The 25,674-nt window shown below is 40.7% G+C and overlaps 1 protein-coding gene across 2 annotated transcripts in view; it reads right to left on the reverse strand.

Moving 5' to 3' along the window:
• The window catches only part of LOC125462693 (signal peptide, CUB and EGF-like domain-containing protein 3), a 361,430-nt gene that overhangs the window by 231,824 nt on the left and 103,932 nt on the right, over positions 1-25,674 (reverse strand). For both annotated transcript variants that reach the window (XM_059653452.1, XM_059653453.1), the window contains 2 exons: positions 8,983-9,105; positions 6,983-7,108 (listed from right to left, as the gene is read on the reverse strand). In XM_059653452.1, the coding sequence (XP_059509435.1) occupies positions 6,983-7,108; positions 8,983-9,105 (249 nt within the window). The remainder of the gene's footprint in view (positions 1-6,982; positions 7,109-8,982; positions 9,106-25,674) is intronic.

A 25,674-nucleotide genomic window follows, 5' to 3' on the forward strand; every position in this document is an offset into this window, starting at 1 on the left:
GAGGATTGGGGACTAGGAGGAGCATAGTGTAGAATGTCAAAAGGACATAGTCAGATGAGTGGAATAAAGGGAGCCGTGTCATATGAAATTTAATGCTGCAAAGGGTGAAGCGATTCATTTGGTAGAAAGAAGGCAGACAGACAACATAAACTAAAGGGTTGCAGGAGGACAGCGACCTGTGTGTGCATGTGCACAAGGCATTGAAGGTGCCTGGACAGTTGACAGGTCAGTTAATAAAGCATGTGGCATCCTGGGCATTATCATTCGAGACATAATACAAGAAAGTCACATCAAACCTATATAACAACATTTGCAAGAGTACTGCATCTAGTCTGGGTGGCACACTTTAGGAAGAATGGTAAGGCAGCAGAGAAGCTGCAGAGCAGAACCAGTTGAACGGTTCAAGCGACAAGGAATTTTAGTCATGTAATAAGGTTAGAGAGTTTGGGACTGTTCTCCTTGGTAAAGAGAAGATTGAGATGATAAAGGTGTTCAAAAATCAGCAAGAGGCTGGACAGGGTAAATTGTGGAAATTGTTCCCATTGGTGAAAAGATAATAACACAGGTAAAGGAGTAGACCATTCAGCTCCTTGAGCCTGTTACACCATCTGATGACATCATGGCTTATCTGAAGCCTAACTTCATAAAGAGATAATGGGAACTGCAGATGCTGGAGATTCCAAGATAATAAAATGTGAGGCTGGATGAACACAGCAGGCCAAGCAGCATCTCAGGAGCACAAAAGCTGACGTTTCGGGCCTAGACCCTTCATCAGAGAGCGGGATGGGGGGAGGGAACTGGAATAAATAGGGAGAGAGGGGGAGGCGGACCGAAGATGGAGAGTAAAGAAGACAGGTGGAGAGGGTGTAGGTGGGGAGGTAGGGAGGGGATAGGTCAGTCCAGGGAAGACGGACAGGTCAAGGAGGTGGGATGAGGTTAGTAGGTAGCTGGGGGTGCGGCTTGGGGTGGGAGGAAGGGATGGGTGAGAGGAAGAACCGGTTAGGGAGGCAGAGACAGGTTGGACTGGTTTTGGGATGCAGTGGGTGGGGGGGAAGAGCTGGGCTGGTTGTGTGGTGCAGTGGGGGGAGGGGATGAACTGGGCTGGTTTAGGGATGCAGTAGGGGAAGGGGAGATTTTGAAACTGGTGAAGTCCACATTGATACCATTAGGCTGCAGGGTTCCCAGGCGGAATATGAGTTGCTGTTCCTGCAACCTTCGGGTGGCATCATTGTGTGTCCATCATGGGCCTCCTGCACTGCCACAATGATGCCACCCGAAGGTTGCAGGAACAGCAACTCATATTCCGCCTGGGAACCCTGCAGCCATATGGTATCAATGTGGACTTCACCAGTTTCAAAATCTCCCCTTCCCCTACTGCATCCCTAAACCAGCCCAGTTCATCCCCTCCCCCCACTGCACCACACAACCAGCCCAGCTCTTCCCCCCCACCCACTGCATCCCAAAACCAGTCCAACCTGTCTCTGCCTCCCTAACCGGTTCTTCCTCTCACCCATCCCTTCCTCCCACCCCAAGCCGCACCCCCAGCTACCTACTAACCTCATCCCACCTCCTTGACCTGTCCGTCTTCCCTGGACTGACCTATCCCCTCCCTACCTCCCCACCTACACCCTCTCCACCTATCTTCTTTACTCTCCATCTTCGGTCCGCCTCCCCCTCTCTCCCTATTTATTCCAGTTCCCTCCCCCCATCCCCCTCTCTGATGAAGGGTCTAGGCCCGAAACGTCAGCTTTTGTGCTCCTGAGATGCTGCTTGGCCTGCTGTGTTCATCCAGCCTCACATTTTATTATCCTAACTTCATAAAGCAGCCTTTGGCCCATATCCCTCAGTACCTTTGATTAACAACAAAAAAACTGTTTCATTTTTGAAACTAACAACTGATCTAGCATCAAATTCTATTTTTGTAAAACAGTTCCAAACTTCTGCCACCCTTTATATGCTTAAGTACTTTCTAACATCCCTCCTGAACAGTCTGGCCCTAATTCTCAGACTCTGGCCCCTAGCTCCAGAATCCCCAAACAGTGAAAATAGTTTTTCTTTAAGCGCCTTGTAGTTTCCTGTTAATATCTTGAAGACTTCCATCAGATCACCACTTAACCTTCTAAATGGTACAGAAAACAGGCCTAATTTGTATAATCTCTCCTCATGACTTAACCCCTGAAGTCCAGGTATCATTCTTGTAAACCTTTGTTGTACTTGCTCCATGGACAATATAGCCTTGCTTATAATTGCCAAAAGGGCACTGATTGTAGCTAATTAGCCGTGAATGTTTAGGACCTGGAGCACCTGCCTGAGGAGAGTGGTAGAAGCAAGGTTTCAAAATTAAGCTTTCAAAAGGGAATTGGCTTATTATCTGAATGAAGAAAAATTTGCAAAGCTACAGGAAAAAGGCAGGAAAATGGCATCAGGTACATTGTTCCTTTCGTGAGTCAACACAGACACAACATGCAATGATGTAATTGCTTTGGTGACAGCTCAGAGAAGATTCACTAGGTTAATTCCAGAGATCAAAGGTTTGTTCTTCAAGCAGAGATTGAACAGTTTAGGCCTGTACTAGTCAGAGCTTAGAAAGCTGATCTAATTGAGGTATGCAAGATGCTAAAAGGGATCGACAAAATAGTCATAAGGTGGATATTTCCCCTTGTTGGGCAATCTGAAACGAGAGGTCATGGTTTTAGCCTAAGAGATCGTAGATTTAAATAGAGATGAAGAAAAATTATTTCTCTCAAAGGCTTGTAAAGCTATGAAATTCACTACCCCAGAGTGGAGTGGACATTGGGATACTGAATAAATTTAAAGAGGAGACAGATAGATTTTTAATTAGTAATGAGTTGAACGATCATGGAGAGCTGGCAGGAAAGTGGAGTTGAAGCCAAGATCAAATCAATTATGAATATATTAAATAGTGGAGCTGGGTCAGAGGGCTGAATTGCCTACTCCTGCTCCTAGTTCTTAAAGTACAATTGACTGCTGTACATTCTAGGTTGTAGCCATTCTATGATTCTACAAACAAACAAGAACAGGAGCTGGGTCATGGCTACTTATCAATCCTTGTGCATCAGAACCAAAATGTAGGAAAATAATTAGTCCTTCTTCAAAACAGTAATCCTAACACTTATGTCCCATCTCAGAACATTCAAGGAGAATGTTTTTTATCCCATTACCAGAACTGAACAGTCAAGTATGTTGCACCTTATAAACTATGGACAACTGGCCATGCATTTCAAAACAAAAAATAAAGATGAAACATTTATGGCTCTTTCGAACACAACACTGGAAGATGGGAAAAACTACCTTTCTTCAAATGCAAAGTGCTCTATATACTATTCAACAAAAGAGAATTTACCTTCTGTCATTTACTCAGATCTTTTAATGAACTCTCAAATTTAACTTATATAAACTGGAAGTTGATTCAATAGACTTTGAAGCGTATTAAAGTTACAAAACAATCTGACATAACATCACAATACAAATACTCTATGTCAAGAGATTGGCCATCATTAACAGTCAATATAACCTGATGTATGTTTTAGCATACGCTCTAACAAAACTGAACAAATAAAGATTGATCAATAACGAAGCATTTTTCGCCAATATCAAGCAAAGTAACAAAACTGCTAAGGTTCAGGCATTCTGGTTGGTGCTGTAGGGGTACAGCACTAGGTGTCCTCAGCAAGCTATATAAATTCCTGCTCCTTCTAATGGCAGGAAACTGATATTATCACAATTCATGGTCCTCTATTTGTCACATGGTATTTTAACATTGAACAGAGTCTTTGTGATTGGTTGTGAGGATGTAAGATGTGCAATTATCTTACACATTATAACGTCCACTGCTTTGTATGGAAGTTTAAGCTTTTTCAAGAAATTTTAAAAAAACACTCTCAAAAATATCCAAAGAAAGACCTCTTCAAAATATTATTCTATAAGGGATGCAGAGATCATCCCTTTTCCTGAATTAGCACCAGTTCCTAATGTTCTTCATCTGGAAACTTATCTAAAACCAACAAAATGTGTCCTCTGAGAACAGCCAACTTGAGCATCATTGGGCTACTTACTATCACTAACCTATAGCACTTTAACTCATAAACAACTTAGAATGTTGAAAACGTCACATGAATTGTATTTGTTTTAAATATTGCCTACGGTGCTATAATTTAAAGTTTGACTTTCATAAACACAGTTTAAAGAACCATACATTGACGAGTTTCCATTCTGAACAACAGTTTTGCGATAATGAAGTAGGAGAAAAAAAGAGTACAATTTCATGAGTATGTAACCAATTTATTTCATTGGAAAAAAACTTGGGGACACAAAACAGGTTGTTTGATTTTATTTATTCTTCCATGTGTTGTGGGCATCATTGGCTACGTCAGCACTTAGAATCCCTTTGTCCCTTAGCAACAGAAAAAAGATGCTACAGAATGAAGGAAGTTCATTCTTAGATTTGACTGCTGGCAACATTCAGGGCCTGACTCACAACAGACCCACAGCCAAAGTACCAAGTTTGCAATTCCCAGAAAATCTTCCTTCAACTTTCTCAGATAGTTAATAACGGCACCAAGGAGTGCCTACGCCCACTAAAATACGAATAGTTATATCCATAGCTCATTCCAAATTGAGCATTCACAGTGACTTCCTTTCAACTTTGGAAAATTTCCAAAGAATATTACCATTAAGATTAATTCCTGCTTATCATTTTTCTCCAAAAAATTCTCAATGGTTCGGGCACATGGTTGAGACTCTTGTGTTTGCACTTGGAAAGATATGAGACTCTGTCTATGCATAAGGACAAGTGAGTACTGCACTTCACAAAAGCTTCTTCAAACAATCTCCCAAGTTACTTGATCTCATATTGAACTAAAAAAAACAAAACTAGCTGGAAAATCCCACCAGGTCCAATAGCATCTGTGGAGAGAAATCAGAGTTAAGGTTTTGGGTCTGGTGACCCTTCTTCAGAACTGCATACTAAACTCAGCAAGTTTATGATCATGCTTTTTGGTTGGCAACTGCAGTAGTACCAGGAATCAGTGTCACAATAAATGTTTGACCCTGAAGGTTTTCCTTTATGCAGCAAAGGAAGCGCTTTAATTGCTTTGAAAGTGATCCAGGAATGAGACATGGCTGCACCTCTTTTTTTGCAGACTGCATCAACAGAAACTTTCCCAATAATTATGATGCTTTCAACATGAACCCCCAACAGACAGCTGATTGTATCAGATGCATAATGGCAAACCTCAGTGAATCACATTCAAATTAATCTTCTGTCTGTAACAGTTCACCTTCCAACCAGCACTGGCAAATTGGGTCAGTGAAACCAGACAAAGAAGCCACATTTGCAAAGATGATACATTGATCAAACATGCTATTCCAGGGTTGGCACAGCAGCAAGTACTTTCAGGAAGCTCAACTGACCTATTTCTCCACTGGAACACAATATTTATTTATGCTGTTAATTGAAAAGGAGGATAAATGGTAAATTTCCATACTCAGTAGGAACATGATGAATTCCTATTGTTCTTTAAAACCTTAGACAGTGAGTGGTAATTTGCTCTATGTGACATTCCAATGAAATAATTGTGGATACACAGTTTGCAGTGTTGACAGAGGACTGGGAAATCACAATGGAGAGTTTTCACCAAGCCACTCTTATATAGCCCTTCTTAGCTAATAGAGAACAGCACTAACAGGGATTGGGAATGTGCCATTTCTGAAATAGCTCTTCATATTTTGGTGACTAAAATGGTGACTAAAATAGTTAGTGGATAAATGGGTTCACTCTCTCAAGATTTAAACCACATTTCATTTTCAAAATTTCTATGATCAGAAATTTCTCCTTTAAAACCTAGATATTCTTGCGCACAGAAAATTTTATCCTCAGTACTATTCAACTCTGATGTTAACCTGTGCTCACAGGCCATTTTCTATTGCCCCATTTTGAAAAGCTTTAAAGGTGTGATTTTGCAAATTAGGTACTTCAGACTCTGGAAGATAGGTTCAATCCTGTCTGGATAAGTAGAGTAAAAGTTTCTGAAGAATGGTCTAGACCCGAAACATCAGCTTTCCTGCTCCTCTGATGCTGCTTGGTATGCTATGTTCATCCAGCTCTACACCTTATTATCTCAGACTCCTTTCTTTGCTGGTTTATCGTTGCAGAATGAGTTGACAAGGGTTTCAGTTTAGGCTCAGGTCACAATTAAACAAAATAACTCTTGCTAGAATTTCCAATTAAATTTAGCTTATTACTTCTTGACTCCTCTGATTATCACTCAATGTTGTTGCGGAAGTGAAAAATGTTTCTCTTATGTAGTTGCGATTGCTGTTCTGTGGACGAGGTTTGTGTATAGATATACTCACATGTAGCTTCAAAATCTTGGTCCTGTTGAATTTAAGTTGGCCAAATTGAATCTTCTCATTTTTGTATGTCACTCAGTTCACACCACTATTCCTCTCAAAAACTATGGACATAACGGGCCAAATGACCTTTTTTGTTCTGTACACCTATCTATGATTCTAAAAACTTATAACTAAACTGCAGGATCTCAGGGTCGAATCCTATGAAAAACACATCATTGAAATCCTCAAAAGGCAGTGTTTGTTGAAATTCTGTTAGCTTTAATAGTGCCATCCCAGCTGCATGCACAGAGGCTTTTCAAAGATTGCATTAGCCATCAGCAAAATGGATAAAGACGTATCAACATTTCTGCACCATATAACTGTACGTTATAGTTCAGTGATCATAACAAAGTTTATGCTGTGTGTTCTTTATAATAATCACATTCTTTGATGAATATTATCATTATTTGGGCTAAGTAATTACTTTCTTGATAAGATGATTCATTCCATTGTCCCATTGCAAACATGAGAGTTTGGGCCCTGTGTAGAAATTCCTGGAGATTGGACGAGCCATATGAAAATTTGTCATACAGTGGGTTAACAGTCAATATTGGATTTAAGTGCTTACCTAGACAGTTATGGCCGTCGTGCGCTAATTTGAAACCATCATAACACATGCATCGATAATTTCCTGTAATATTTATGCATTCATGAACACAGCCTCCATTGTATTCATTGTCACATTCGTCAATATCTGGAAGACAATTAATATGAGTTGAAGTCAAGTAAAAACAAAAAAGAAGTTCATTTAAGTTAAGTAGAAGGAACACAGGAAGATTTTTTCATTCTTTAGATTGATGTTTATACTTTTCTTTCACATTCTACTTTATCCACTTAATTTATTTGATGTTCTTACCATTATATGCCCATTTAACAACTAAGAGAATTACCCAATCACATTTGTGGTGCTTATTAAGGGACTAAAGAAAGTTGCATTTACACCAGAGCCAATTAACTGCATCCCATCATTATGGTTTTGCACAGAGCTAATGGAAGACCTTGTCAGTGATTATTGGAGCCAGACAATTGACCAAAGATATTCAACAATGCATGCTGTATATCCATCAATTGTGCAGTTCATTCCATTCTTAAACACAAAGAAATTTCTACTCAATGAACATCTAATATTGTACATTATAGCAGCAACTAACAACTGATGGGAAAAGCAAAATAAAGGTATAGAGCTCAAGAATAAGTACACATTTTTGCTCTTTTAAAAAAAATCAATAAATTGGCACAATTAAATATAATGGATTAGAATCAGCAAATTAATATCATATAATTCGACGAAAGAAAATGAATGCATCAGAAGGAAGAATTGCATTTGCAGTGATTTGGTCATTTCAGGGCATTGATTAAACACAAGTGGGGTTTCAAATACATAATTATAGAAATGTTATACTTAGTAGTATCGCCTATTGTTACTAGCTTTGCAATATGCCACAAAAGTTGGTAGCTGGTATTTTGCAAGGTTAATCAAAATCGAAGGCAAAAACGCACTGACATCCTCAAATCTCAGGAGAAGAGACATGTTCAAGACTTTTGTATCTATAGTATGACGTTCTGCTTTAATGAGAGATTGGTATCTTTGTGTTAACAGTGAGCCTATCCAAGCAATATGTTGCCGACTAAAAAGCTTTCAAGTTGTCTACTGTAAAATAGTACAAGTAGTATCTCATCACAAGAAAAATCAGTAACTTGGCTTCAACTCGAAAATACTAGGTAACTAAAGGTTAGGGATCTATTATTGCTAATTGATAATATTATACTTTAAATGATTCCATTTTATGGCTACTTGTTTCAGGAAGAAAGTATTCTACTCCCCTCACAGCTGATAATAACTATCTTGGATACTATTTCCATCGTAATTTCTGTCATACACAGAAATATTCAGGTATAATAATTGTGAATCAATGGCTAATAAAGCAGTTGCACTTCAAATGTAATGCAAACATAACTGCAAGGTATGTGCTGAATGGGTTAATATGGCAACTTTGTCTTTGAAATATAATGCTTCTTAATATTTTAGATTTATCAACATCATAAGGAATTCTCCCATGACAGCACCTTCACAAAAGCTTCTATATGTCAAAATATTTGGCTTGCCTGTTGTTGATATTGGAAAATTTACAAATCTGGGAACAACATCTATTTCAATTAAAAGTATGGAGACAGTTATAAAGAAGAAAAGAGCAATAATCCCACTGACCACAATTTTTGAAAAAATTGCATACAATGACGCAGATACAGGAAATATCGGTATTATTCATTCATTTTTCAGAATGTTAGGGTACTGTGGTCACATAATTCAGACTGAAACTTTCTGTTTCAACTATTTCCAGTTGACATGTCATCGTGTGACAAACACTTTCTCCAAAGTCTTGGTTTTGGCTACTCCCAGTATAGGAAGTGCGCACAACAGGAATGTATAAACATCTAGCTGGGAGAGACTGACATGAATTTTCCTTATAATATTAATTGATGTCACTGTAGAACAAAAAGAAAATAAAGTCAAACTTTATTCATTAGATGCTGTTATGAGCTTTCTAACAGAGATCATGGTATTACCTTCACATTGTTTGCCATCTCCTGTGTATCCAGACTTGCAGATGCATTTGTATGACTTGGGGGTGTTCTGACAGATAGCATCAATATGACAATTATCTGTTCCTTCAACACATTCATCAACATCTGAAACAGGAAAAATGAGATGTTAGAAAAGGATTATTATTATGTAGTGTGTTAACCATAATAATCTACTGTGGAATGTGAAAAATCCATTAGTCTTGGATCTAGTACTGCTTTGTCAGCACACAGACAGTTTTCCTATCTGCCTGCCATCTGATATAGAGCAGTCTAATGCATGAAAAGACTTAATGTTAACTGACAGTAAGTAGTTTATTCAGGGCATTTTTTTTTGCTAAGTTCACTGTGTAAAATGAATGGTCTTCACATTAGGCGGTTAGGTTTGTGAATCAATTCTGAGCAAACAAATTCTTCTCTCTTTAATTTCATTGCAAAGAGAAAGGCCCTTGGTCCAAATCTGACACCCATCCCCACACCCAAAAGCAACAGTTTGCATGAGATCCTGGTAGACACAGCATTCTCATCATTGCTGTTAATTTAACCTCAGATAGGATGAAGCCCTGATCAACAGGTGAGGGTCTTCTGACATAAGCCAAATTTTGACGTGACTGTAAAACGTTATATATGCAACAAATGTTCAGTGCCAAAGTTAACAGGAAAATCTGAAGCGAGGAAGGAGAAAGCCCAGAACGAGGTGAGAAATTAACTTCAGAATTTTTTTTTCATACTTTCCTTTGTGGCTAGCATCAGTGAAAATTACTATCAGATCCTCAAGAGTTCCCAAACTACCTAGGTCCCAAATCCAGGTATGGACTCCTGTCAGAATTGCGCAAGTAGGCTCTCGTAGGATAGCAAAAAAAAACATGCAAAAATGAAAATGGCTTAATGCTCATCCTATGCCAATATTAAAGACAGATCTAAAAATGGGGATCTAGCACTCCAACTTATACCAAGTCACTCTTGCCTGCTCTTGATAAAAGTCACTCTCATTGCAACCTAGTGTAAATTGGTTCATAATTGGGCAATCTCAAAACGGAGGTCTGGTGAGAGAAATGGAACTGGACGGAAGATGGAAGTTGGTTCTCTGAAGGTTTGGCTACATCCAAAGGAGATTCAAGGCCGAAAGAAATCAATTAAAATTGCATCTTCATTGGGCAAATCAATTCAAATGGTTTCACAACAATTAATGGAAATGTTGCAAGGATCATCTCAAAAGAAAATCATGCAGGCCTCACAAAAAGACCAAATAATTTTTAAAATCCAATAACGTCATAAAGACCAGAATAATTTAATTTCTGATCATCCTGGGTTAACTTAATCCTACCAGGGAAACGGAAAGGGAATTATCATCAGTTTCTGAGCCCATGAATTACAGAGGGAAAAATCAGCCTGTGTTCCTACTCCTGATCACTATCCAATGACCTCATATAGGGAACACCATGTGACAAGACAACTAAGTCTGATGTGCTGTCCATCCATACCCTTCTCCCAAGTCATTATCCAGACAGACAAATGTTAAAGGATAGAACTTGAGTCAATCTTTTACACATGTTTATAAGAATGTATTTACAGAGATACAAGTATGTACCCCCAATTCAACAATTGTTTCAAATAAGCAAGGTATGCTTTCCTTACTTATGGTTTTCATAGAGTTTAATCATCCAAAAAGAAACAATTATTGGTCTGACATTCAATGATTATATTATCAGCTAGATTTTTCAGGTCACAGTTCCCATCAGCTGGAAAGTTGGGGGACATTTCATCAATGGTCACAATGGTTGTGGTGCAACAATTTAAATATAGGATTAGAGAACTGCAAACATCACATCCTTGCTCAAAAGAAATTGTAAGGATAATGTACTAATTATAGACATTGCAACTTAACTTAAGCAGGGGAAAGCTAGAAATAATGATTTAGGACGGAATTAATAGTCACATAGGACAGGGTGGGTTGTTTAGAAAGAGTCGGTATAGATTTCTAAAGGTGAGCTCATGTTTAAACAACTTGCTGGAGCTTTCTGAAGACGAAACAGAAAGGGTTGAAGAAGGTAATTCTATTGATGCGGTAATATGTAGACTTTCAAAGGCATTCAATGTAGAATCACACAACATGACACGTGGGATAAGTTATAACTCGTGGAATGAAAAAGGACAATAGCAATGCAATTACAAATTTGGCTGAATAAAAGGAAACAGAGTGATAATCAATGGACGAAGGTTCATAGTGGAGTTGGTGTCCAAGGTGTTGGTATTGGGATGCTTGCTTTTTCTTACATATATCTTAATGATCTGGGGGACAATTTTAAAGGTTGCAGTTGATATGCAACTTGGAAAACTATGAGGAGCATTGTAGAACTTCAAAAGCATGTATTCAGCTGGAGTACTGACTGCAGGTCTGACTACCACACCACAGAAAGAATATCAGTGCATCAGACAGAGTGCAGAAGAGGTTTACAAGAATGGTTTCATGGATGAGAACTTCCAGTGATGACGAAAGATTGGAGAAGATTGGATTGGACTGTTTTTCATGGAAGGAAGGCTGAGAGGGTTATTATTCACACATGGGATGAAAGTGTCACTGGCTAGGCCAGCATTTTATTGCCCACCCTAATTGTCCAGGAGGCAGTTGAGAGTCAACCACATTGCTACAAGTCTAGAGTCATATGTAGGCTAGACCAGGTAAGGATGGTAGTTTCCTTCCCTAAAGGACATTAGTGAACCAGATGCGTTTGTTTTTAAAAAAGAACAACAAACAGCAATTGATTCAAGGTCATCAGACTCTTAATTCCAGATTTTTAAAAATATCCCACCGTCTGCCTCAGCAGGATTTGAACCCAGGTCCCCAGTATATTACCTGGGTCTCTGGATTAACAGTCTAGTGATAATACCACTCGGCCACTGCTTCCCTGCTTTAGAGGGGATCTAATAGAAGTTTTCAAAATCAGGAAAGCTCTCGATAGAGCAGACTGAAAGAAACTACTCCTGCCATAAAAGAGCAGAGAATGTGATGGCACAGATTGAAAGTGATTTGCAAATGTAGCAAAGGTGATGTTGGAAAGAACTTTTCCATTTCAATCAGTGTTTGGGTCTGAAATGAACCATCTGGAAGTATGGTGGAAGTAGGTTTGATTGTGTCATTCAGGAAGACATTAGCTGATTATCTGAATCAAAACAATAAGTCAGTAAAGGCTTGGGGCGAAAGTATTAAGTCATAACACTCACTTGGTGAGCCGATGTGGACAAGGTGGGCTGAATGGTCTCCTCCAGAACTAAATGCCATTAGGCAAGCCTTCCATCTGTGTCTTTGTAGGCATCCTAGGAGTTCTGTAATCCTAGCAGTATCATTCAAGAGTAGGTGCCACAGGCAGACGAACCAAGCCAGCAAGCCTAGCCAAGTCCGAGGTGATGGGTGTCAATGCAGGGAGCGGGAACTGGCTTCAAGAAACATGCAAAGTCTTAAAAGGAGGGTTGACCTTGAAGGGGCTTATCTTGAATGGCTCCAGAGCATCAGAAAAGGAATTTGCCCGTCTTGCCCAATACCTGCATAGACCTACATAAAGTTCACCTGCAAGGCTTCGGGCATCACATGGGCCTCTGCATACTGTGTGCGAAACAGCAGCCACCGGTGGCAGAATAGGGCACTTATGGGGCTACCCAATGCCTCACCTGTCTATGCAAAATCTCAGGGAGGTCAGGGGTAGGCACATGGGCAGCAGCAAGGTTTCTCCTTCAATTTTACAATCCACGTTACCTTCAAATCCACTGGCAAAGCAGCATAGCATCTCTACTTACTTTAAATATTTGACAACTTCACAATTGTTTTCTCTCTTTAAATATACATCACTTTTCCGTAATAGCCTAATGCAGCAGGACGTGAGTTATATTCTCAAAACAAGATTATTAACTTGAAGTTATTCCAGATTAGCTTTGTTCAATACCTATTTCCACTCCAATACCCATCAGGGCAAGTGAGTGGTCAGGTTCAGCAGAAGGGGCATGGGATTCAGTGAGGGGGCAGGGGTCAGCTCCAGCCACGTGAAGGGGACGATCAGGTTGGGCTGAGTCCAACAGGACAAGCGGGAAGGGGTCAGGCCTGGAGGGAGTCAGTTCAAGATCTGGTGGGCGTAACTGTTGAGGAGGTAGTGTACTTCGGGGTGTGTGAAGTAAGTCTGGGGTCTGTTCAATAGTTACAAAGGAGCTAGATTTTGTTTTTAATAATTTCACTTTTCCAGACTAACTATTCTAATTAGTCTCAAAGATGTTTGGAGGATTCCAGGCACAGAAGAATTTCCCGCTGGGTAATTGTATTTCCCAGGAAATTTCTTCAAAGTTTGCTATGATATAGATTCTGCTGTGTCCCCATGTGCAACTCCCATCCACACTGGAATAAAGATATCAGAAAATTTGCACCATTGTAAAATTTTAAACAACAATAGAACTAAGAGATGCTTAAAAAATCTCAGCGGGTAGAGAAACGAGTTAAGATTTCAGGTCAATGATATTTCACCAAAACCGAAGAGAAATGGAAATGCAAGAGATTTAAACTCATTCTTTAGAAGAGGGGTTGGAGTAGGAAGAACAAAGGCGAATGTCAATGATAGGGTGGAGGCCGGGGAAACTACACAAAAAACAATTTCACGATGCCCAACACTAAGTGTGTTAAAGAAACAGAAGGTTGTGGTCAATTGATGTATCAATTGCTTCATAAAGCCCACCTGAATGCAATATGAAGGGCGAAGCATCATGGTGCTGGGAAGAAAAGGAAGGGGTGACAGCAGAGGCACATGAAGTGGATTGGAAATAGTGAAGGGCCCTGTGCACTATGTTGAGTGAATCTCCTCAATAGATTTGTCCAAAACACTGGTGGGGAAGCTACCATTGATACAGCTGCTTCAGAGCTGGAGAAATTGGGTGAATGGAACAGAGATTTTTCAGGGAGCAGGATGAGAGGAAGAGCATTCAAGGTAGCTGTGGGAGTGGTCGAGGTTGGCGGGGGGGTGCAGGTGTGCTATGAGTTTGACTATTTACTAATGTTTACTACAATCTCCAGAAATGGAGACAGAAAAGTCAAGGAAGGAGAGGGAAGCATTAGAAGCATGACAGAGGATGGAAACTGGCAACAAAGCTAATTAAATATATCCATTCATATAATGGGAGCAAGAGGTTTCATTATTATACTCATCAATGTATAGAGAAAAAAAAAGAGGTGGTAGGTGCTGGAATGATGAATATTCCATAACAAAATGAGTGAATTTTTAAGTTGAAATCCATGAGGGGTATATTGAAATCAGAGACACTTGCTGATGAAAGAGATGCAGTTGTAAAAACAAGTTTAATTTGGGTACCTGATTTCTAGCATCCACAGTATTCTGGATTTGTAATATTTTAACCAACTTGTCCCAAAGAATGGCGAAGTATATCTCGTACTGCATGTTTAATGGGACTGATGACTAGCATTTTTATTATGGGACTAAAGCGCCTTTGATCATCATAACATCTTTGGATTCATCTTCACCTTCATCCTCATTTTTACCTCCTACCCTCAGAATTCCCTTAATGATAATGTCACTTCAGTCAGCTTGCATCTGCTTTTCGGCAACTCGCCACAAAATGATACTTTGTATCACACTTGAAGCATGTATTAACTCAACCTTGAGCATTAACGAGATTCAATCATATTATTTTTCCAGTTGTGTTCTCTACTATTATTGCCAGATCTGCCGAAGGTGCTTGTATCCTCATTCTGCCTGTCTTGAATTCTTCCTTTGTATCGTTGCCTGCATTTAATATCTGGACTACTTTGAAATCATAAAGTCTTTTTTTCTTTGTCACCATAGATTGTCTCATTTCATCCATGTAGACTTAAGGAAATGATTGCTCATGTAGCAATTTTTTTAAAGGCAGAAGTCCGAAACAATAGGGTATCCTTCTCTAAAATGCAAACAGCAGTTAGGTCAGATTGATCTGTCGAAAGGAGACATACCAATACAACATATCGATATGAATATTTCCACTATGGATACAATTCTGACTGTGCTTCAAAAGCATTTGACAGCCATTTATTTTAATATATTTAATCAGAGAACTATAATAGAGGTCCAAATTTTCATCACCATCCATCTGATGGATATCCATCTCACTAAACACATTGCTCATAATTTTATTGGTTATAAGGAATGACAGTACCGAGGTCATACCTAAATTCATCTTTGAAAGGGACAAAACTTGAGCCCACATCAACATCAACAGAAATTATTCTGTTGACCATATGGTTCCAATTCTGAAGGTATCAATCATGGCAATCATAAAAGTTATTTTATACAGGCCTTCTGACAGTTTTCAGAATTACTAGCAGGATATTCATTTCTCTTTGAGACATTTTCCCTAGTTACTAAACTCTACTTTTAGCCAGCTCTCTCTGCTACCAGGTTATATTTCAGAAAGACTTATAGTGCAATGTAAACTGGAGCTAGTCCTTACATACTTTTGTGAGGCCTTATTTCCAGAGATACTCAGTACAAATGTGCATGCGGTCACAATTATGTAAAATATGAACTGTTAACCTCCAAATTCATTATCTGATTTGTTATTTGGGATTTTCATGACTGCAATGGTTTTAAACAAAAAGAAACCAGAACCATTAACTTAAAATGGCTCAGCAATGACCTGACAAAAACAGATTGGCCTAGTTTTAAGAATCTAATGTGGATTAAACAAAAGATAGCCTGAACTGAAATTAACATTTTTTCCAAAGTCCACAAAACTAATTATCAACAACACTCCTAACCATACAAACACAGAGAGGATGTGAAAGGTGCTCATCTCCTATCATATTTGCACTACTATGACAGTCTTCATATGCTGGAGACAAAGCATGACCTGCAATTATCATCAAGCCTGGACACAACTAACTCAGCAGGCAGAATGTACAAACAAGGTGTAATTTCAGGAAGCTCTCTCTCTATTGGTGGAGGCAGGATGAATTTTAGACTGAAGAACTGAAAAAGAACTCCCTTTCTCTCTTTTCCTGTCAAGGAGTAAAGCGCAGTTATACCTGACTGGGAAGAAATATCAAGAAACCATGAACGTAAGAGATGATGGTCATATTCAGAACTACTGATGGTCCAAGAACACACATAACGAGCTGTGGTCTCAAGGTGAAATCTAATTCATCCCAGATATCTAAAGGTCTCTAGACTGTACATTCTCTTGTCTTCCGACATTATCTGTATACTTGTGTGTGAGGGCATAAGTACCTGCACAAAAGCGATTTGTTTGATGTCACATCTTCATTACCTTTCTCAGGGGTAGCAGGTAATAAAATTGCTCTTCCTTTCACTTGAAGAAACCTTGTAATTGGCTTCTTATTGCCTGCAGTTAACAAAGTTTCAGTTGGGGAAAGGTTTGGTGACAAGAACTTAAAACCAATTGGGAAAGTTTGATAAGAGGGGAACTGGTTCATCTATTCTTTTCTGCTTGTAACAACAGCCTAAACAAACACCAAAACAGATTTAATCTGTTCCTATTTATACTCTTAAGAATTCAGGTGAAAATGAACCAAATTAACAAGTGACAGCCCCTTCCTGCTAATAAGGCCATAACTGAATCTTCAGATAGCGCATACAGTTCATATTCCATTAGCACCCTAAAAAGCCCAACTGCTTGCTGGCAATGTCAGGAGGTTGCATGTGTTAATATGAAATAGCAGAGCAATGAAATTTCTTCAGGACGGCAAAATAAACTGATACGGCAATATAAGCAAGAAAATAAGCAAGAAAATAAGATAAATTGAAAAGACAAAAAGTCCTCCCCAGGGACAGTGACTTACAGTAATCTTATTGGGAATGGAAAAAGCTACAACTTATGAGCACAACAGCAAAATACCAGGACCTATCACTGCATAAATATTAATTTATTGAATGTTCAATTGTCAAAATCTCAACAGCATCTTTGAATAATGTCATCATAGTAACTTAATCCAATCACAGCATGATCCACTCTTCACCAATGAGTGAATATTATCTTCTCTACAAAGTTTACCAAACTGAACTTTCACTATAAAATAACAAAGTGTGGAGCCGGATGAACACAGCAGACCCAGCAGCATCTCAGGAGCACAAAAGCTGACGTTTCGGGCCTAGACCTTTCATCAGAGAGCTCTCTGATGAAGGGTCTAGGCCCGAAGCATCAGCTTTTGTGCTCCTGAGATGCTGCTGGGCCTGCTGTGTTCATCCAGCTCCACACTTTGTTATCTTGGATTCTCCAGCATCTGCAGTTCCCATTATCACTGAACTTTCACTAAATGTGTAGCAACTATTGGCTGGGAAGCCATCTTGAATTTTCCAAATTGCTTCATATGTTTACCAGCTTGCAATTTGGAAATTCTTGCTTGCAATCCAGAGGTCAAGGCCTCTTCAAACAGCTGTCTTGTCTTAACTGGAGAAAGTTATCTAATGCAATGAGAAGGCAACATTATTTTGCCAGGAAAAATGTTAACGTCTCAAACTTCTTTTTCTGTGTCTGGATTCATTATTTGGCAAAGTGTCTTGCCAAAAGTAAGCCGTAGAAGTGGACATTTATTATAATGAACATAAAGAGTGGTTAGTCCACTGAATACCTTTAGGTGAGTAACAATTATAGAAAAGACAGATTCAATTGAAAAATCTACTCAGGAATTACAGACATTTCGTGATTAAACATTTTGACTGTCTTTAGTGAAATACGTAATGTGTGTACAGACTCCTTTTCATTTTGGGGAAAAAAAAATCAGATACCTCCAAGTCTAGGCATGCAAGCATCATCATTTCAGAAAAATGTCACTATCCTGCAATTTCACCCAAATGCTGGAATACTAAATGTTAAACAAAACAGCATTGATTATAATAGGGAAAGTGTAATGGATAAATGTGGTAACAAAGTCGTGTAAAAATCCACTTCTACCAAGAGAAAAAACAGATATTGCTAAAAAATACAATATGGGGACTCAGTCCCGTCAGACATTTAAAGATCTTGCTCATGTGTCTTGTCAATTTCATATATTATCTAAATTATCTGGAGCAGAATGGAGAAAGCCCTCCCAGTACAATTCAACTCTCTGTGTCACAACATCAACCTTGAGGTAACATTCAGTCTGCTACCACGTGTTTCCCAGGAAAACAGCATCTTTCCTTGATGCTATATCTGTTTGAACATTAATCTGTGGACTAAAGGCAATATATTGTAAGAGATTTGAAAAGACACCTTAAAAATGACATGAAACATAACATAACTTGAGGAATAACACCTCATTTTCTACTTAGACACTTTATAGCCTTGAGATGTCAAACTCTCCATTCTATAACTTCAGAAAGTGGCCACATTATATCTATTCTCCACATTGTGTACATTGTCATCCTTTGCTCGACAGTCTTGTCTGCTTTGCTTTTAGCAGAGAGAACTCATTCTCTCCCTTTCACGCATCCACTTATATCCAGTTTACATCTCTTTTTCTCTGTCACTACAGTTAACAACCACCTTGTCTTTTGTACTGAGGGTCTACAGAAGGATACCTTATTCCTTCTCTACCACTGTCTGAAATATATAAAAGAAAACATTGTACAACACCTTTCACTGAAGAAATCATTCTGAATTTGAAACATTAAATCGGTTTCTCTCTCTCCAGATGCAGCTTCTCTAGCATTCTGTATTTGTTTCAGATTTCTAGTATCCACAGTATTTTGCTTTAATTGAAAACATTGAACATGGCTCCAATCTTTGAAAGTTCACATGAACCCAAAAAGCAGGGATGTTCAGGTAGAATTTACTAAACAAAGCTTCACTGCAAAGTCTCATTCAGCAGGATCAGTCACCAAAAAACAAAAATGCCATAACTGAGATTGGAAGAGAGCACTGTGTCTCTCTAATCCCAAGAGTCAGAATATAAATTTAAACACTTTATCCAATGATCAAATTACATAATTTATCTGAATTAAATTTAGAATAAACATATCCATCAAATAAGTTTCTTCAAAAAAAACTGCAATATGATTGATTTATTGTGAAAACAGGACTTATTTGGCAAACAAATAAAGTTGAAAGTATATATGCTTACCCTTCTAAATAACTCAATGCATACAAAAATAACAATTAAGAAAGAAATGAACTCTCTCTGAAAATGTCAATTTTGAACAAGAAATCTATTTTCCTACAAAAACTGCTATGGATTGAAATTTTCAAGATTGCTTTCAGATGGCATCCTTCACATGTAGATAAGTGGCACAGACAGTTATCTGAGATCTCTAAACAGACTTCATTGCGGAGGCATCAAGAATTCTAAAGCTTTTCAGAAAACAAACTGCGTCAGGCTTTCTAGGTCTCACACTGAAAAGGCATTTCTTAGCATGGCAGAGGTTGAACAGCGTAGTTTCTCTCCTCTCATTGGCCAGCAGCTTCAGGTTGTCATTGTTGAGGTCTGTTATGTGAACATAACACCCACCTTTGTTTGCTTTTTAGGTCCTAATGAGTTGATTGATAGACAATCCACTGAATTATCTCCTCAGTAGTGGTGATGCATTCATCTAAACACGCTCACTCCAATATTTAAAAAAAATGAAAAAAACTGCACCCCTAGTGCCAAATAAGGTTAGCACACTTTGAAAATCCTCAGTTATCCCAGAGAAACAGACTTGGTCATTACTGCCACTGTAGATCTTGATGTGGATGGGAAAGGAGAATGGGGGAGAAGAGATCATATGTATGGGAGGTTTCTATGCACTTGCTCCATCTCTATTTGTTTCCTGTCCATGGAGAAGAATGTCTTGCACATCCTGTCAAGAATGTTTCAATACCTACTAAGTACTTTCAAAGCACGCTGCTCTAGTATAGGCAAAAAAAAAGCCTGTAGGCACAGAGCAAAGACCACAAACAGCTATGAGATGACTGACCGATAATGTTTTGGTTGAGACACAAGATGTCACGAGAGCATCAGGAGAAACAGCTTGATCTTCTTCCATTATGCAGGACAAGATGTTTTACATCTATCTGAGAGGGTAAATGGCGATGGATTGCATTGACTAATAAAGATGGAAGAAACAGGTGCAATAATTCCGTTCAAAAGGGTTTTGAATGTTTAAAAAATAAACAATTTGCTCAACAACAGAGAAGGGACAGGACAGCAGGATAAATGGGATAGTTCTCCTAAGGGGCTGGCTGATGCAGATATGATGGGCAGAATGGCTTCCTTTTGTTCTATATTACTCTAGAATTATATTGAGACCACTAGTTTTCAATAAATTATTCAACAAGGATCCTGCAGAAAGACAGCAAATTCTTGAAAACATTCAGGCAGCACACGTGGACACAGAAAAGGAGTTCACATTTCAGTTCAAGGACCTTTCATCAGTTTGGTAGGTTGACCAAATCCTGGCTCCCACAGTTTACAACACACTCCCCACTGGGGCCAGAGAGTCTAGCGCTGAACAATATCAGCATCCAGGAAGGTCCTCGGTTTAATCATGAAAGCAGGAGGAATTTAGTCAGGCAGAGATGGGTGGATGAAGGAGGAACAAGCAAGAAGGGGAAGAAAGGGGAAAGGGGGCAATATTTCTACTCCTGTTGTTTATAGATGTCAAGTAAAGGTAGGCTCAAGAACAAATGTGACATTCTGCTGGATAGCTAAGTGTTACTCATCAAAACTCAGTGAATAACAGCTACTATGCAAATCCCTGGACAGTGACCAGCTCTCTAAACGGACCCGATGAAGTTAAGTGTAATAGCGTTAGCCAAATTATTAAGCTAAAAATCAAAAATAATCCATTTCCAAAATCTCTGTGCCCGAGGCAAGAGATATATAATGAAAACACTTTTGCCTATTATTACAACATGAAATCCCACCACATACAGATACATGAGAACAAGGTGTAGAGCTGGGTGAACACAGCAGGCCAAGCAGCATCAGAGGAGCAGGAAAGCTGACGTTTCGGGCTTAGGCCCTTTTTCAGAAATGCCCGAAACATCAGCCTTCCTGCTCCATCAGAAACCCTTCTAAGTGTTCTACAGGAACTAATGCTTCAACTGTTGCAATGTCATGACCACTCCCTTACTTTACCAGTTTACCAATCCCTCCAGAAACCCTTCTGATGAAGGGTCTAGGCCCGAAACGTCAGCTTTTGTGCTCTTAAGATGCTGCTCGGCCTGCTGTGTTCATCCAGCTCCACACTTTGTTACCTCGGATTCTCCAGCATGTGCATTTCCAATTATCTCTGGGCTTGGCTATGCTAACTACAACACAGCAGGTGAGTTTAAACTGCATTAAAAAAATAAAATGCACTGATTAGAGGAATGAAACAATTAGTCCATTTACATGAACAGGCAAAAATAATAGACTGGTGTGTGAAGCATTCCATTGATACAGGTTGATTGCTGCAGCCAATAGGCTAGAACAAATGATCTCATCATCACCTCTTTATCCTCAGCAGGATTTCGTTGTCTGCTGCATTTCTTACAGGACAATGCTGACTCCACTTTGTCTGGTTGGCTTTCTCGATTAAAAATTAAGAAATGGCTAAATTCTTTTCTAAACAGAGATCAAGAACTGATAGGAGTCTTGCTGCAATGGTTTACCACTTCGGTAAGTTGCATGCAAAATTGTCAGCCATCCTCATGTAGGGATTGAGAGTTCAGAGGGAGAAGGGGAGAAATGATGATCTGTTTATTCTAATAAGACCATACGGAGGAAGGGACAGAAGTCAGCCGTTCAGCCCCTCAAGCCTGCATGATCTTTCAATAGGATGATGGCTGATCCAAGATACTTCCTATCCACCTTCCTGCCCCTTCCCTGACCAAGAATCCATCTCTCTCAGCTTTAAATATCCTGTAAGGAATGCCAAAGACACACAATCCTCTGATAGAAGAAATTTCTCCTGTCAGTCTCAAATTGACAGCTCTTTATTCTGAAATAATACCCTCTGGTCCAAGACTCTTCCATGGGGGAACATCTTCTCAGCATTTACCGTATCAAGAGTCTTATTTTCCTATACATTTCAACAAGATCATCTCTCATTCTTCTAAACTCCAGTAAGAGTGTCCCAACCTGTTCACTCTTTGCTTATAAGATAATCCCTCCACACCAGGGATCATCCCAGTGAGCCTTCTCAGAACTGCTTACTTCTTAGTTAAGGGCACCAAAACTGTTTGCAATACTCCAGATGTGGTCTCACCAGCACCTTCCACCGTTGCAGTAAGACTTCCCTACTCTTATACTCTAACTATTTTGAATAAAGGGCCAACATTCCATCAGCCTTCCTGTGTGCTAGCTTTCTGTGTTTTGTGCACAAATACCTCCAAGTTCCTTTCTGTTGCAGCTTTCTCCATTTAACATTATGTCATACATTTTCCAAAAGTTTCAAGGATGGGGCCAAGTTTAGAGTTTCACTTTCTCCTGCAGAATGGCACAGCCATGAAACCTGCCACTTAGAAAAAACAGCTGATGCTACAGTATCTGCTTCAAAAGGAGATAAATACCTGAGTCAGTGCAATGCTAGAGGCTACAGGCAAAGGAATGATGAAAGATGGCCAAATTAATCCCAGAGCTTTCTGAGCTGCTGTGCCTGGAAGGGTGGTGTTGACAGCATTGTTTGCAATTCTGAGCACCTTACCACTCCAAAAAAATCCTTAGCCTGGAGGCAGATGAAGAATGAGAACGAGCGTGATATGTGAGCTTTGAGGAAGGACTAGTGAGGATGGTTACACTGGAAAAAGCAGCAGCAAAAAACTTTGGAAAATTATTTCTTAACATTTTAAAAGCCGATACAAATTGTATCCCAGAATGGTCTACAATAACAGGCTCTGGGGTGAATTCAACACTGCAATGTAAATGTGAATACAGTTAAGATTTGTGACTTCTGTGCAAAATCTGAGGGGCATGTTTCACAGCAGTATTGAGGGACAGCTGTACTGTTTAAGGCATCATCATTTTGAATTTTAAACAAAAACTCTATTAACCCTCTCTGTTGATGTAAAAGATCACCAGAAACCTTTTGAAAGAAAGCAGGTTGATTCTGCTTATATTCCCTATTTTTTATAGACATACAATAAGTCAAACCAGGGCAGGGATTACACAGGTAAGATCCTGGGAATATTTTTGAACAGAGGGACCTAGTGGCGCAGGTAGACAGGACGGTGAAGGTGGGGTCTAGGCCCAAAATGTCAGCTTTTCTGCTCCTGAGATGCTGCTTGGCCTGCTGTGTTCATCCAGCTCCACATTTTGTTATCTCAGGTGAAGGTGGTGTTTGGCACACTTGCCTTCACTGGTCAGTGCACCGAGTAGAGGAGTTGGGACGTCATGTTGCAACTGTAGAAGACATCGATGAGACCACTTTTAGAATACTGTGTACAATTCTCATTATTCTGCTATAAGAAGGATGCTGTTAAACTTGAAAAGGTACAGAAAAATTTACAAGAATGTTGCTTGGACTGAAGCGTTGAGTTATAAGTTCAGGCTGAATAGTCTGGGACTTTTTTTTCTGGAGTGATAGAGGTTAAGAGATAGAGTTTTATAAAATTGTGAGGGGTAATAGATAAGGTGAATAGCCAAAGTCTTCTGCCCAGGGTGGGTGAGTCCAAAACTAGAGGGCATAGGTTTAAATCTCTTCCTCTCTCACCTTTAAAAAGGCCCTGAGAGGTACCTTTTTCACACAGAGGGTGGTGCAATGGTTTGGAATGAGCTGCCAGAGGGAACGGTAGAGATAGGTACAATTACAACTTTTAAAAGACATTTGGACAAGAACATGAATAGGAAAAGTTCAGAGGGACATGAGCTAGATGCAGGAAATTGGGACCAAGTCAGTTCAGGATACCTGGTTGGCACGGATGAGTTGGGCTGAAGGTCTGTTTCCATATTATAGCTTGATAACTCTAAAACTGTACCCAGAAGTTGTCCAGCTATTTCCAACCACTAGAGAAAAATAAAACTGTATGGGCAACCAAGATTGACCTAGACACTAGGAAAATAAAACAAAGATGCAGCCTTCCCAGACAATCCTAGAAATTCTTGATCCTATTATCCAGGACTGGCATCAAAATTGAGGGAACGGACATGATCATACTCACAAGTCATATTTTATAGACAATGTCCTCCTTCACTATCTCTACATACACAGTATGTCCCTCCAGTAGAGCAAACCCATCAGAATGGTGGCACAGTGGTATACAGTTGGAAGGGAGTCATCCTGGGAATCCTCAATGTTGACCCAAGACCCCATGATGCCTCGTGGCATCAGATAAACGTGGGCAAGGAAACTTACTACTGATTACCATCTCCTAGCCTTCCCTAGCTGAAGGCTCATTGCTTCTCCATATTGAACACCAATTGGAAAAAGTATCAGCGGAGCAAAAGCACAACATGTATGGGGCTGGGGGCGGGGGTTGGGGTAACAATGCCTATCTCAAAGAGTTGATTGACAATTGTGTTACTGACCAAGCTAAATTCAGGATATATCTGTCAAACAGGGCCGGCAGGCTGCAGTGACAGAACAAACAAGAGGGTAAACCTACTTGATCTCACCCTCATCAATCTGCCTGTTGCTGATACATTTGTCTACGACAGTATCAGTAGGAGTAACCATTGTACAATCCTTCTGCAAGCAAAATCCACTGGCGTGGAGCACAGTGGGCAGAACACAGAGCAGAGCAGAGCGGAGCGGGCAGGACAGCCGGAGCGGAGCGGAGCGGGTGGGACAGCTGGAGCGGGCAGGACAGCCGGAGCGGAGCGGAGCGGGTGGGACAGCTGGAGCAGGCGGGACAGCTGGAGTGGAGCGGGCTGGACACCTGCAGCAGAGCTGAGCGGGCTGGACACCTGCAGCAGAGCTGAGCGGGCTGGACACCTGCAGCAGAGCTGAGCGGGCTGGACACCTGCAGCAGAGCTGAGCGGGCTGGACACCTGCAGCAGAGCTGAGCGGGCTGGACACCTGCAGCAGAGCTGAGCGGGCTGGACACCTGCAGCAGAGCTGAGCGGGCTGGACACCTGCAGCAGAGCTGAGCGGGCTGGACACCTGCAGCAGAGCGGGCTAGTCACCTGGAGCGGAATGGAGCGGGCTAGACACCTGGAGCAGAGCAGAGCGGGGCGGGCCGGACACCTGGAGCGGGCTGGACAGCTGGAGCAGAGCAGAGCGGGCTGGACACCTGGAGCAGAGCGGAGCGGGCTGGACACCTGGACTGGGCTGAACAGCTGAGCAGAGTGGAGCGGGCTGGGCACCTGGAGAAGAGCAGTGCGGGCTGGACACCTGGAGCGGGCTGGACAGCTGGAGCAGAGCGGAGCGGGCTGGACCCCTGGAGCAAGCTGGACACCTGGAGCAGAGCAGAGCGGGCTGGACACCTGGAGCGGGCTGGACAGCTGGAGCAGAGCAGAGCGGGCTGGACACCTGGAGCAGAGCGGAGTGGGCTGGACACCTGGAGCGGGCTGGACAGCTGGAGCAGAGCAGAGCGGGCTGGACCCCTGGAGCAGAGCAGAGCGGGCTGGACACCTGGAGCAGAGCGGAGCGGGCTCGACACCTGGGGCGGGCTGGACAGCTGGAGCAGAGCGGAATGGGCTGGGCACCTGGAGAAGATTGGAGCAGGCTGGGCACCTGGTGCAGAGCAGAGCGCGCTGGACACCTGGAGCGGGCTGGACACCTGGAGCAGAGCGGAACGGGCTCGACA

The sequence above is a fragment of the Stegostoma tigrinum genome, chromosome 21 (assembly GCF_030684315.1).
Source record: "Stegostoma tigrinum isolate sSteTig4 chromosome 21, sSteTig4.hap1, whole genome shotgun sequence".
NCBI classification, from domain to species: domain Eukaryota; kingdom Metazoa; phylum Chordata; class Chondrichthyes; order Orectolobiformes; family Stegostomatidae; genus Stegostoma; species Stegostoma tigrinum.